The sequence below is a fragment of the Pholcus phalangioides genome, unplaced genomic scaffold, assembly GCF_987345545.1.
Source record: "Pholcus phalangioides strain wild (caught in Gottingen) unplaced genomic scaffold, Ppha-v1.0 ptg000011l_1, whole genome shotgun sequence".
Taxonomy (NCBI): domain Eukaryota; kingdom Metazoa; phylum Arthropoda; class Arachnida; order Araneae; family Pholcidae; genus Pholcus; species Pholcus phalangioides.
The window spans coordinates 7,507,266-7,518,763 of record NW_028301604.1 but is presented as its reverse complement, the minus strand read 5'-3'; the positions used below and the strand labels follow the sequence as shown (position 1 = coordinate 7,518,763).

Below are 11,498 nucleotides of genomic sequence, written 5' to 3'. Positions count from 1 at the left end.
TGCGGCTGGGCCATGCTGGAAGAAGAAGAAGAAAAAAAAAAAAAAAAAAAAAACAACACCGTAAGCCACAGGGCTCATCGCCTCCGAATCACGGCAATCACATCCCCAAAAATCACACCCCCCCCCGGAAACCCCCGCCATGGAGCCCGGGCGGATCGCCCGCAAGAGGCCAACGAAAACATTCCGAGCCATCCGCCTTCATCACTGTGCTGTGTCCCCAACCATCAGCCAATCTGCAACACCAACTTCTCTCATCTGGTCTTCTGTTGGAAGGGTTTTTTTTCATAGGTCCGAATCTGAAAATAGAACATGAAAAACGGGATACACATGTACAAATTCAGGTCCAATGAACTATAAATATGTGAGTGGGAATTATCAATATTGATCAATTGCTGGTATTAATAATATCACAAGGCTGAAGGAGCCGGGGGACTTTCCATTGCCAGTTAGAGACTTATTTAGATATGGATATTATAGACCTAATGACGAGATCAAGTCCGGAGAAAGTACAAAGTTCACTTGAATATACAAGGTTCAGTTGCGCACTAGTGGATTCACCGGCGGTATACATTCGAATACATGAATATATTGATGAAAAACAATAATTATGGCGTTTCGTATAGCAGTTGAGAAAGTATATATAATGTGATTATAAGCAGGTGTCCAAGTGCAATGTCAGAATTTTTATAACAGATGGGCTCTGGGAATGATCTAGACAGAAAGCGATGCCACGAAACGTAAGATATATAGCGTACATACATGATGATACGATGCAAACATTGTATAGTATATAACATAAGCGTAGTGAATATACATGAAATAGGATAAAATTTAATTATGCGTATAGGACAACATCTACAAACTACGCATGATTCATAATAAAAATTCAGTCAACAATTGAACCAAAAATAAAAAAAAAATAAAAAAAATTCAATCAACAATTGCGCTCAGCCCATCAAAGCAGAGTAGCAAAATTCAAACAGGATATTATTAAACATTGAATCTGAAGTATATGCTTTGGATAAAAGAATATATCATATATGAACATGGAACGAATACATACTGGCATCACTGACAATGAGAATGATAAATTTCATCAAAATATTACTATATATATTTTATAGCACATGGGGTTAGGAAAGACGTCGCAGTTATGGTACATAGTCTGAGTCCGAATCAGAGTCCAAGGGATCTTCTCTGTCTTGATATGCAATAGGTCTCGGGAAGATGTATAACTCTTGATTATTTTCCATAAAGTTGATAAGATTTTTAATCTTATGATAAGTACCAGGATTTTGGAAGACCTTCAACTTCCAAGACTGTGTATCAGCAACAGGGATTTGTAAGTGGAATTCTTTGGTCAACGGGCAGGCTGTAGCGTAGTGGATGACCGTGCCCTCCCCGCCACATTTGCATTTCTCAGTCTGTCGATGAAACCTCGCCAGATATGCTGGGAAAGGACCATGTTCAGAAAAGAATATAACCATTTCTCTGGTCCATTTCCCATATTTGTATCTAGCTGTGGGGAGGAGGGCATATATTTTCCTGCCCACTTTGCGTTCTGTCTGCCATCGATTTTGCCACTTCTGCATCATTTCCTCAGATAATATGTTTTTTGCCCACGACGTAGGGAAGAGCAGCGAAAAATCAGACGTCACTCTTGCAGTCGCAGCTTTTGCAAGTTGGTCTGCCTGTTCATTCCCATATGTTCCTGCGTGAGCTTTCACCCAATTGAGACTGATTTGAGGATTGGCACACAGAACCTTTCTGATTTGCCTAGCGATGAGGTGTTGAGACAGGGGATCCCTGATTGAATTGAGTGATGAAAGTGAGTCTGTGAAGATAGATGTTCTCTTCTGGAATTCTTCCGCTTTCTTAATAGCCATAAGTAAAGCAAAGAGTTCGGCTTGGAATACCGTGTTATTGGTATTCAATTTACAAGTCCATCTGTAGAAGATGTCATCTTTCTGAAGGATAGTAAACGCCGCTGCAACTCCATTTTCCGTCTTTGAACCATCGGTATAGATGTCGAAATAGGATTTTTTAAACAGTTCCGTGTCAGTCGGGTCTGTAGATATTTGTCTATCATCAGGATATTCTGCCGGGTGTCTCGTCCATCCGGTGATTTTCCTTTGGAGTTGAGTGTGACTGATGTGAGTTGCATCATGTAGTTGGATATTGCGTTTGTTCCGAAGTGCCCCTATTTTAGCTTCGTACTCCACGATATATCTTAGTGGAGGCAGACCAGCCAAGATTTGCAGGGCGTTTGTTGGTGACGTCGAGTAAGCTTTGAGGATGTACAATAAGCAACCACGTTGGATAGAATCAAGACGTCTACCCTGTTCCTCCGTTAATGTGATACCCCAGGCTGGGGCACCATATGCGATGATCCTCTCAGCCACTGTCATATATAGAATTCTTCGCATTGACGTGGTGATGCCCCATTCCTTTCCGGTAGAGCACCATAATCTTGGCATGAGGGCATTAATTTTCGTCGAAATTGTAGCTATATGGCTATACCAATTGAGTTTGTCATCAAATGTCACCCCGAGAATCTTGATATTAGATCGTTTCTTGATGAAATTTTCGCCAATTTTTACCGATGGTGGTCTTTTGGAAGAGAGCCACAAAAAGTTGGTTTTATCCATAGCAATGCTGAGTCCATGTTGGTCTAACCAATGATGGATTTCATTCAGCACATATGTGGCTAGTCTACCTGTGCCTTCTACCGTAGGGCCCGAGACCATTACCGTAATGTCATCGGCGTAGGCCTGGACCCTGACATTCTTCGGCCACCTCTTAACGAGGAGATCATTAAGAAATAAGTTCCAAAGTAGTGGCCCAGAACACGATCCTTGAGGGCATCCCCTTGTCATTCTATGTCGAGCTGTTCCTAATGGTGTCTGGATCTGTACTATCCTGTGTTGGAGCATGCTTATCAGGATATTGGCTAGATTAGATGGTATGGGCAGATTAAGCAATTTTTCCCTGATAATATTATGATTGATGTGATCGAAAGCCCCCTGGATGTCCAGGGTAATGCAGAGAGGATCTAAGAAAAACTTGATTTCTTGAATATTTTTACATTGGAAGAACGCAGGTGTCCGGGGGGATATGATCGAAGTGTTTGAAATTTCGAACGGGATGGATAGGAAGAATCATGAGCTATTAGAACACCGTCGATCAACTGCTTCGACAAGGGGACACCAGCATCGTTCAGTAAGGAACAATTCCAGATTGTGGTATCGAAGGGAGTTTTTCTTCTAATAGGGTTGTCAATAAATGGGATAGCTTACCTTACCTCCGAGGGTTGTGAATTCTCACACAATTGATACGTTTAAAAAGAAATACGATAGACATAGCGAGATAAATCGAGAAGCTATCCATCGAGATAAGGCACTCATAATCTTCTTTATGGTAGTGTATTATATATTAGTTGTTTTTTTTTGTTATGTGCTTTTATATTGGGTATTTTGGTTATCTTTGACATCCATATTTTTTATGGGCATAATTTTTTCAGCCACCTCGTTGGGCAATTCGCCTCTTGTGGCCTTTGTATTTTTATAATGTTTCCATTACAAGTTTTTAACGATGGGAACTCATAATAAAATTATTTAGTATAAACTCGCGTACCTTTCTTTCTTTTCTTATCTTCGTTTTCATTTGAAAAAATATGGTAGACATTCTTTTCGCTAATATCTTCTTCTTGTCTAATGAAAAATATATAGAGAGAGGAAATAAAATAAAAATTTGAAATGGCAGACAAACGAGAGGCTGCTAGACAAACTGCTGAAGCATTCATGGTTGAAGAAGAAAAGAGATGTTATGTGTCGTGGGCCTGAGTTATTACAAAAGAGAAGAACAGTCCTCAGAAAGTTCAATGGAAGGTAGAACAAAAGAAATTCGAGAGAAGGAAACGAAAAATGTTCTACGAACAATGACTGTCCTCTGCTCTTTTGTGGCAGCTGTTGGCTAAGATGTCGTTAAAATGCCTCAAAAACTGCTCCAGACACAAGCGCTATCATTAACAGCTTCGAAATAAGTTTCTGTTACTTTTATCTCTTTAAGATATAATGATAGACGCAAGGATATTGCCGAATCCTAGTCCAAAACATCTGATTCATCTGATTGAGCTTTATTATAGCTATGATTTCGTTCACGCACCCCAATTACAAAATAAAGTGATTTGTGAATTATTTTTACGCCCTACTTAGTGTAAAGTCTGAGAATTTCTTTCTCAATGTGAAATTTATTTAACTTGCGCTTTTCTAGTATTGAACTTGATTCTAAATAACGCTATTAACATTGTCATATATTTAATAATGATATAATAAATGTCATATATGCGTGTCATAAGTTTTTCTGCCAAGACTGAAATTCTTCAATCTGTTGAGACCATAGAGTAATAATAGCGTATATTCTTTAGTCTTATGGTCGAATCATTTTTTTTTTCAATATACAGTAGACGCCACTTATTAGAATCACGGATAATGTTATTATTCGGGTATTGTTATCACTTTCACTAAGTACGCAACGGACCAATATCAAAACATGGGAAAATTCGTTTGTACTCATTCATCAAAACTTCGGTTTATGCTATCAATTTTGTTTTCGTAGAAAGTTTCTATCTTTTCGCTATTTTTGCTATTTGCTATTTTGGAGCAAGGTTGGACAAGACTCTTTTTTCCCTATATTTTATCGTTATTTACCTACACGACTATGTAGATCAGAAGGCCCCCTTGTTGATAAAAATTTCCGTACTGTGTTCATAAGGTCCTAATCGAGCGATAATAGCCACTATGATGCAAGTATGTGTAGCGTTGTTTTTGCAATTCCTTTCCTATAGTGAAGGCATGTGTAAAATTTAGAAAAATCTCTTTCTTCAGTTCATGGTCACTTTCTTCATACTGATCATATTCACAGTTCCTCAGCCAGAAGACTTTCACAAAGGCAATCTATAGAATTTACCATACATTATAAAAAGTATCGTAATTCGAAATGCACATTAGACAGTTCCGTCGTCTTCGCATATCTGAACAAGTAAGGGATTTTAGATCAAAGGGAAAAAGTTCTGTTTTGAAAAATTAAAAAAATAATAATGCACGACTTAACATTTTGAAATCACTTATGCTGGAAAGAAAAACGGAGTTGTCTCGTTCCCATATGTCCCGTTCGACAAAACGGGGCACATGGTCATCGTGCTTACAAACGAAATTTTTTTCGGATACAGTTATTAGTCGGTTATTTTTATCAGAAACCCCGTACTCTCGCACATTAAGCGGCGTGTACTGTATTACCGAAAATTAAACTGGCATTTGCTCTGATAAACTCGTTAATTAGATTCGCGAATGAGTTTTTTTTCGATAGTTTTCAGGATTGAATCGCATTGTTTCTGCTATCGTAGCGGCAGCTCTCCCTCGTGTAATGGACATCAGAACCGATACATTAATCAAATGACTCTATATATACCTTTCGTTTTGTCTCTCGAAGGAATGGCCGAAGTTCGTGGTCATAAGACATCAATTCATACAGTGCCAAAGAGTGGGTGGATAACACAGCAGAAATCCGGGAACTAAAGCATCATCATTCATAGCCATGCTGATTACCTATCAACACACTTCATCGAGAGTTCGAAGGGCATGTGGACGAATTGCTAACCATTTGTAATTAGAAGCTGCATACAAAATTGATTCGCATGCCAACGTGAAAGACAGAATCTTAGATCATTACTGAAACATTATTATAATGACCAAGAACTGTCTGTTTCACGTTTAAGACTTGCAAACAACGTTTGCATTGGTAAATCGTCGTTTCATTTCGTTTTCATACACATATCAAAAACCGTAAATTTTATTTGTTGCCAAATATGAAATCAAACAAGTTTTTGAAAAATCTGATAACCTAACAGGTCTAAGCCATCAAAATTGATTTTATATTAGATAGTCTATATTTATAACCTGTATGTGTAAATTAACAAGTTGTTTACTCATTATACTACAATAAATATGGTATAAGATAAATGGGAAATTAATGAAAAAGCCTTATTGAGCAAACATCAAGTAAGAATTGAGAGAGATCTTTTCAAGATTTTGATACAGAAACCAACGATATAATCAATGCTTACATGCAAAAAATGTTTTCGATTTTTACAAAAGATGTGCTACGTATCATAAAATATTCGGGATTAGATCTAACGACAAGAAAAGATCCTTTTATTTGTCTTATTCGTATATCAGTAGCTTGTTTGCTTCTTTTCCCTTTATTTCTTCTTTGTTAACCACATGCCAACATTTTCGAACATCACGGTTCTAATTAGGTAATCCGAGTTAACAAAACAGCAAATGCCAGTGTTTATTCTCCCCATCTAGTTTTGAGACCTTTTTCTTTGAAGTGAATGTTGTCACTTGTGTGGCTTAACGAATGATAATTAAATACAGAAGAAAGTTACCTTTGCAAAGTAAAACTCAGCCTAAGTCAACATCTTGCTTATTTTCTATAGTTTTTTCAGGTTTATTTCGCACGGCTTTTCGAGAGTAAAACAAAACAAAAAGAAGTTTTCTCGCAATGCGATATCGAGAACTATTCTTGGCATTGATTTGCGTGTGAAAGCGTAATTCTTGTAAAAAGATTAATACGGTGAAATCTCTAGAGGTGATTAACAATTGTCGAATCATGCATTATTCATCTTGTGAAAAATTATGATCTACGAGAGATACGTGAATCGACAAAACGTGCGAAATGCTTTCTGAAATTACAATTGTATCTAACTGTCAAGGTGCCTATCTTTTTCTGAGTTAGTTCTCACAAAATCTATAACTGAATTTAGCTTACTCATAATTGAATTTGACTTTCAGAAACGAGAAATAATCCTGATGGTAATTTCATTATAATTACACTTTTCCTGAAAAATATGATAACATCTACAAATTTGGAAACCTCTTTTTATTTTTTTCCGGAAGATTTTGTTCACACGTACAAAATGCGTCGCGAATAAATGACGCTAATCATACATGAAAATTAGAATATTCATTTAATTTGAAAGATTGAAAAACATACTGAAAGCGCCTTAATTCATTCATGTAGTACGTCATCTTGCTAACGTATTCTCTTTCCTTAATGTCTGAAAAGGTTGAAATGCCACAAATCTACTCGTACAATTCCGGTGAAATGCCAACCCTTTAGGATTCTGAGAATAAACTGCAAGTACAGAAGCATTTCGCTCGGATGCCTTTCATTATCTTTGTATATAAAATTCCATGGATTCAAATGGAGCAACAGTTTACTCGTTATGAATGATAAACTTTCCTTTACCGTTGCGTCATCTCTCAAGCGTGCTAAACGTCAGCGTCGAAAGTTCTGGAAAATTTCACTCCATGAAAACATACATTTTATGAACCCTCCATTTATATAACTCACCGGTTTAGTGAGTAAACCTTTTCTCTTATCTTTCGTTCTTAAATTATTAAAATCATATATTTCGTGTGTTTTAATCCCATATAAATTAATCTAGTTTCTTTTTTATTGCATCAGATATATTTTTCACTCAAGTTCTACTATTCATCTTTTTCGCAGAGAATGCTCGAAAGGATTAGCTAAGAAGTGTAACGTTTAATAATGACGTAAAAGCATATAAACTTATATAAGCCTAACCCATGGCCCGCGATCTCGAACCTAATTTTGTAAAAATGAACAAAGCGGGCATATTTCTAGATCACTTAAGGAAGTTGTGACATATTAGCAGATGACATGACTAGCTCGCCGCATTGTGCCATAACACTTAAGCGACCAGTAATCGATTTATAAATCATTCAAGTGACCCGCGGCACATTTACAGATCACTTTAGTGGCCCGTGGTACATTTACAAATCACTTGAGTGACCCGCAGTACAGTTCCATAACACTTGAGTGGCCCGTGGTACATTTATAAATCACTTAAATGACCTGTGTCACATTTACACATCACTTAAGTGATCCGAGACACATCTATAGACCACTTAACTGACCCGTGGCACATCTATAAATCATTCAAATGAACCGCGTAACATCCACAGGTCACTCAAATGACCCGCGTAACATCCACAGATCACTCAAATGACCCGCGTAACATCCACAGATCACTCAAATGACCCACGACATATTTACGTTAATTGAAGCATTGACGTGGGGTAGAGTACCAGATCACTCAAGGAAACCATGGTACATTTAGACATGACTTTCGTGACCCGCAGCATATTCACAGGTCATTTAAGTAGCCCGCTACAATTTTTCAAACCAATGCAACCGCATTCTACTAAAGGTTGAGCATCCTTGACGAAAAGGGTTGCGAAATCCCGAATGGGAATAGAACTAGTCAATTCTCTCCAAAGTCTTTGGGATAATAGATTAATTACCGTCGACGTTCGATGTGATACTGAATAAAATTATCTATTGCTCGCTTTAATTACCTGTCTTCATTAGGCACATGTGTGTTCAACAGTAAACAAAGACAATTTATTTCTCACAGAGTTGTCGTGACTGATTGATAATGAAATTCTAAAGGGAACAAAAAATTTCACCCTTTGAAAATTATTTTATGTAAAAATCTAACGTATTGAAAACCTTACTTATAAAAGGAATGAATTTTTTTTTTGTACACTTTTCGTGAAAACACACTAACGTTTTCAATTAAACTGATTAAAAAAATTCCTTTTTTTCACTTGAAACAATAAAAACATGCAAATGAGTAGCAAAAAACTCTTTAATTAACACGCATATATTCAAGAAATCAATCAATTGAAGCATCACATTCCATGAATTTTTTTTCTAGTTTTCAAGTGATTTTATAACATTAAGGAGAGAGGTTGCTGTGATGTTACACTTATAAAAAAGACACCCCATAAACGAATTTTATAATTGTCTCAATGTAAATATTGAGTATTTTAAATGGCCCGCGATCATTTTTCAAACCAGTGAAGTGGGCCGCACTCTCCTAAACATTGAGCACCCTTGACGTAAAGGTTGCGAAAGCCCAAATGGGGGATACAAAGCACCGATTCTCTCCAAAAACTTTGGAATAATAGTTTAATTACAGTCGACGTTCGATGTGATACTGAATAAAATTATCAATTGCTCGGTTACTGGTCTTCATTAGGCAGATTATGTGTGCTCAACTAAACAAAGACGATTTATTTCACAGAGTCGTCGCGCGCGCGCGTGTGTGTGTGTGTGTGTGTGTGAGACGGGATAACGAAAAGAAAAGAATTCTAATGGAAACAAAAAATTTCACCCTTTCAAAATTATTTTACGTAAAAATCTAGCGTACTGAAAACCTTACTTATAAAAAAAATGAAACATTTTGCACGCTTTTTGTGAAAACAAACGTCTTTCATTTAAATTGATTAAACAAAATTTAACGTTTTTTCCCCACTTCAAACAATAGAAACATGCAAATGAGTAGCAAAAAATGCGCTTAATTAACGCATATATTCAAAAAAATCAATCAATTGAAGCATCGTATTCCATGAATTTGAATTTGTTTTCCAGTTTTCAAATAATTTTATAACATAAAAGAAAGAGGTTACCGTGAGATTCCTATAAAAAAAAACACCTGATAAATGAATTTTAGAATTTCTTCTCTCGCATGTAAGTATTGAGTATTTAAAAAATAATAATAATAACAAAGCAGAAGCTTTTGAAGATAAGCAAATCAAATTTATCTTTTGATATTTTATCATAGGTATGAAAAATGAGATAAATTCCATGATATCAAGCTTTTGGAAACAGAAAAAAAAAACCAAGTGTTCTTATCCGGATTTTTCAAGATATAGAATTTTATGAGGTTTTTTCTTTAAAAAAAATAGAGCATCTGTCTGTCTCAAATGGTACGCAATGAAATGCGATAAAGAGTTTTCGAAAACATTGTATTTCGTTCCAGAAATATTTTCTTTTGTTCTTTATATTTATCCATTTCACCGAGAATTTTTTTATATATATTCTCGAATTAGAATTATATGATGTATAATATATATTTAAATTTTCAATCTTCACCTCATTTACTCTTGAATAATTTTCATTTAATACGTTTCGTGTTTTTTGTTGTTTTTTTCCCTTTATATCTTGTCTAGCATCTCACAATTTGCTGATATTATGGAATACTATAAATATTTATTGAAGAAAATAAGTCTTTTTTCCTTGAGCGTATAAATCATGAAGAGAATTTCTATTATTTGTTTCCAAAAAAATGCCATGATGGATTTTTTTTTCAACCACGTAACCGTTATAGTATTCAATCAGATTTTTTCTTTAATATGAAAGGAAGATTGTGAATGATATTCATGGGAAAAATGTCTATGTTTAATATCCAATGCAAAATTATCTCAATACTCTCTATAAAATGTTTGCAAGATTTTAAATAAAATATATACGTATAGCTGAGGACCCATTTCCTACACATGAAAATTCACAATTCAAATCAAAGCACTATCCCCAGCAGAAAATGCATAGAGCAATTTGTGCAAGCAAAGAAAGCCATACATTCTGACTCCTTTAACTCTTTAATCGGCATTGACGAAATATCTCGCCTCCTTAAAGGCTTATTTTAGCAATGACAAGCCCAGATATTTTGTAAATTGATTTGAGAAAGCCTACTGAATTTAAAAAATATATAACATTTTATAAGGTGTTCAGTGATTTCTGCTATGCTGCTTAAAAAATTAAAGACATGGTTTCGATCTGTATGTACAGGGTATGAAGTACGACTACAAGGCTCATGAAATGTAACAAAAACCGTAAAACATTTTAATCTAAAGAAATGTCTTAATATGGTGTTAGATGACTTCATAAGATTAAATACAATTGCCTGTAATGTGAAATACCATAGTGAGCTGCCAAAAAATGTAGTGTTACATTATACTGTTTTCTTACTTCAGGAGTGAAGCAACCTTTGGAGTTGTTTCTGTTGTGCTGGACTAAGCTGAGCCGGGTTTAAGGCTGAGGTTTACCGTGCCGCACCGAATGGAAGTCAGCTGAGTGTAGCACACTTGATAACCGCATTTATCCAATAAAGGGCATTTCCTTCTAAGATGGCTAAGATAAGTTACAATGATTGAAAAAAATCCTAATCAATTATTGTAAAAATGTTAGAAAGAGCACGATTCCTCATTAAACACTTTGATTGTCCACTGCCAAATTCAATCTAAATCGAATCGTGAAAGTATGGAACCTGTTCAAAAGTAATCTAAAGAGTTATTGGTCTCTTGCTTGATACAATAAGAATCTGTGAAAAATATTGATGCAAATATGGCTAAAACTATTAGGTATTCCATGACTTAATAAAATCAAAGCCACCTACTATGCATGCAATAATTAGCACCAGAGGTAATCTGCAAATTTAATGCAACTTTTTTTTGTCGAAAGGCCTGTTATAAATGAGGAGCTTATTTTCAAAAGGGTTATTTCCACTTTTTTCGAAATTAACTTTTGAACGGTTTCTGAATTTTTGGGATAAGCTTTGTCGGATT

At 35.6% G+C, this 11,498-nt stretch overlaps 1 protein-coding gene across 1 annotated transcript; it reads right to left on the bottom strand.

Annotated features, from left to right (window-relative positions):
• Positions 1 to 1,151: 1,151 nt before the first annotated feature.
• On the bottom strand, positions 1,152 to 2,933 carry LOC149080002 (uncharacterized). The gene has a single exon (XM_089238584.1). The coding sequence runs from the start codon at positions 2,931 to 2,933 to the stop codon at positions 1,152 to 1,154; it is 1,782 nt and encodes a 593-aa protein (XP_089094710.1).
• Between the last annotated feature and the right edge of the window lie 8,565 nt (positions 2,934 to 11,498).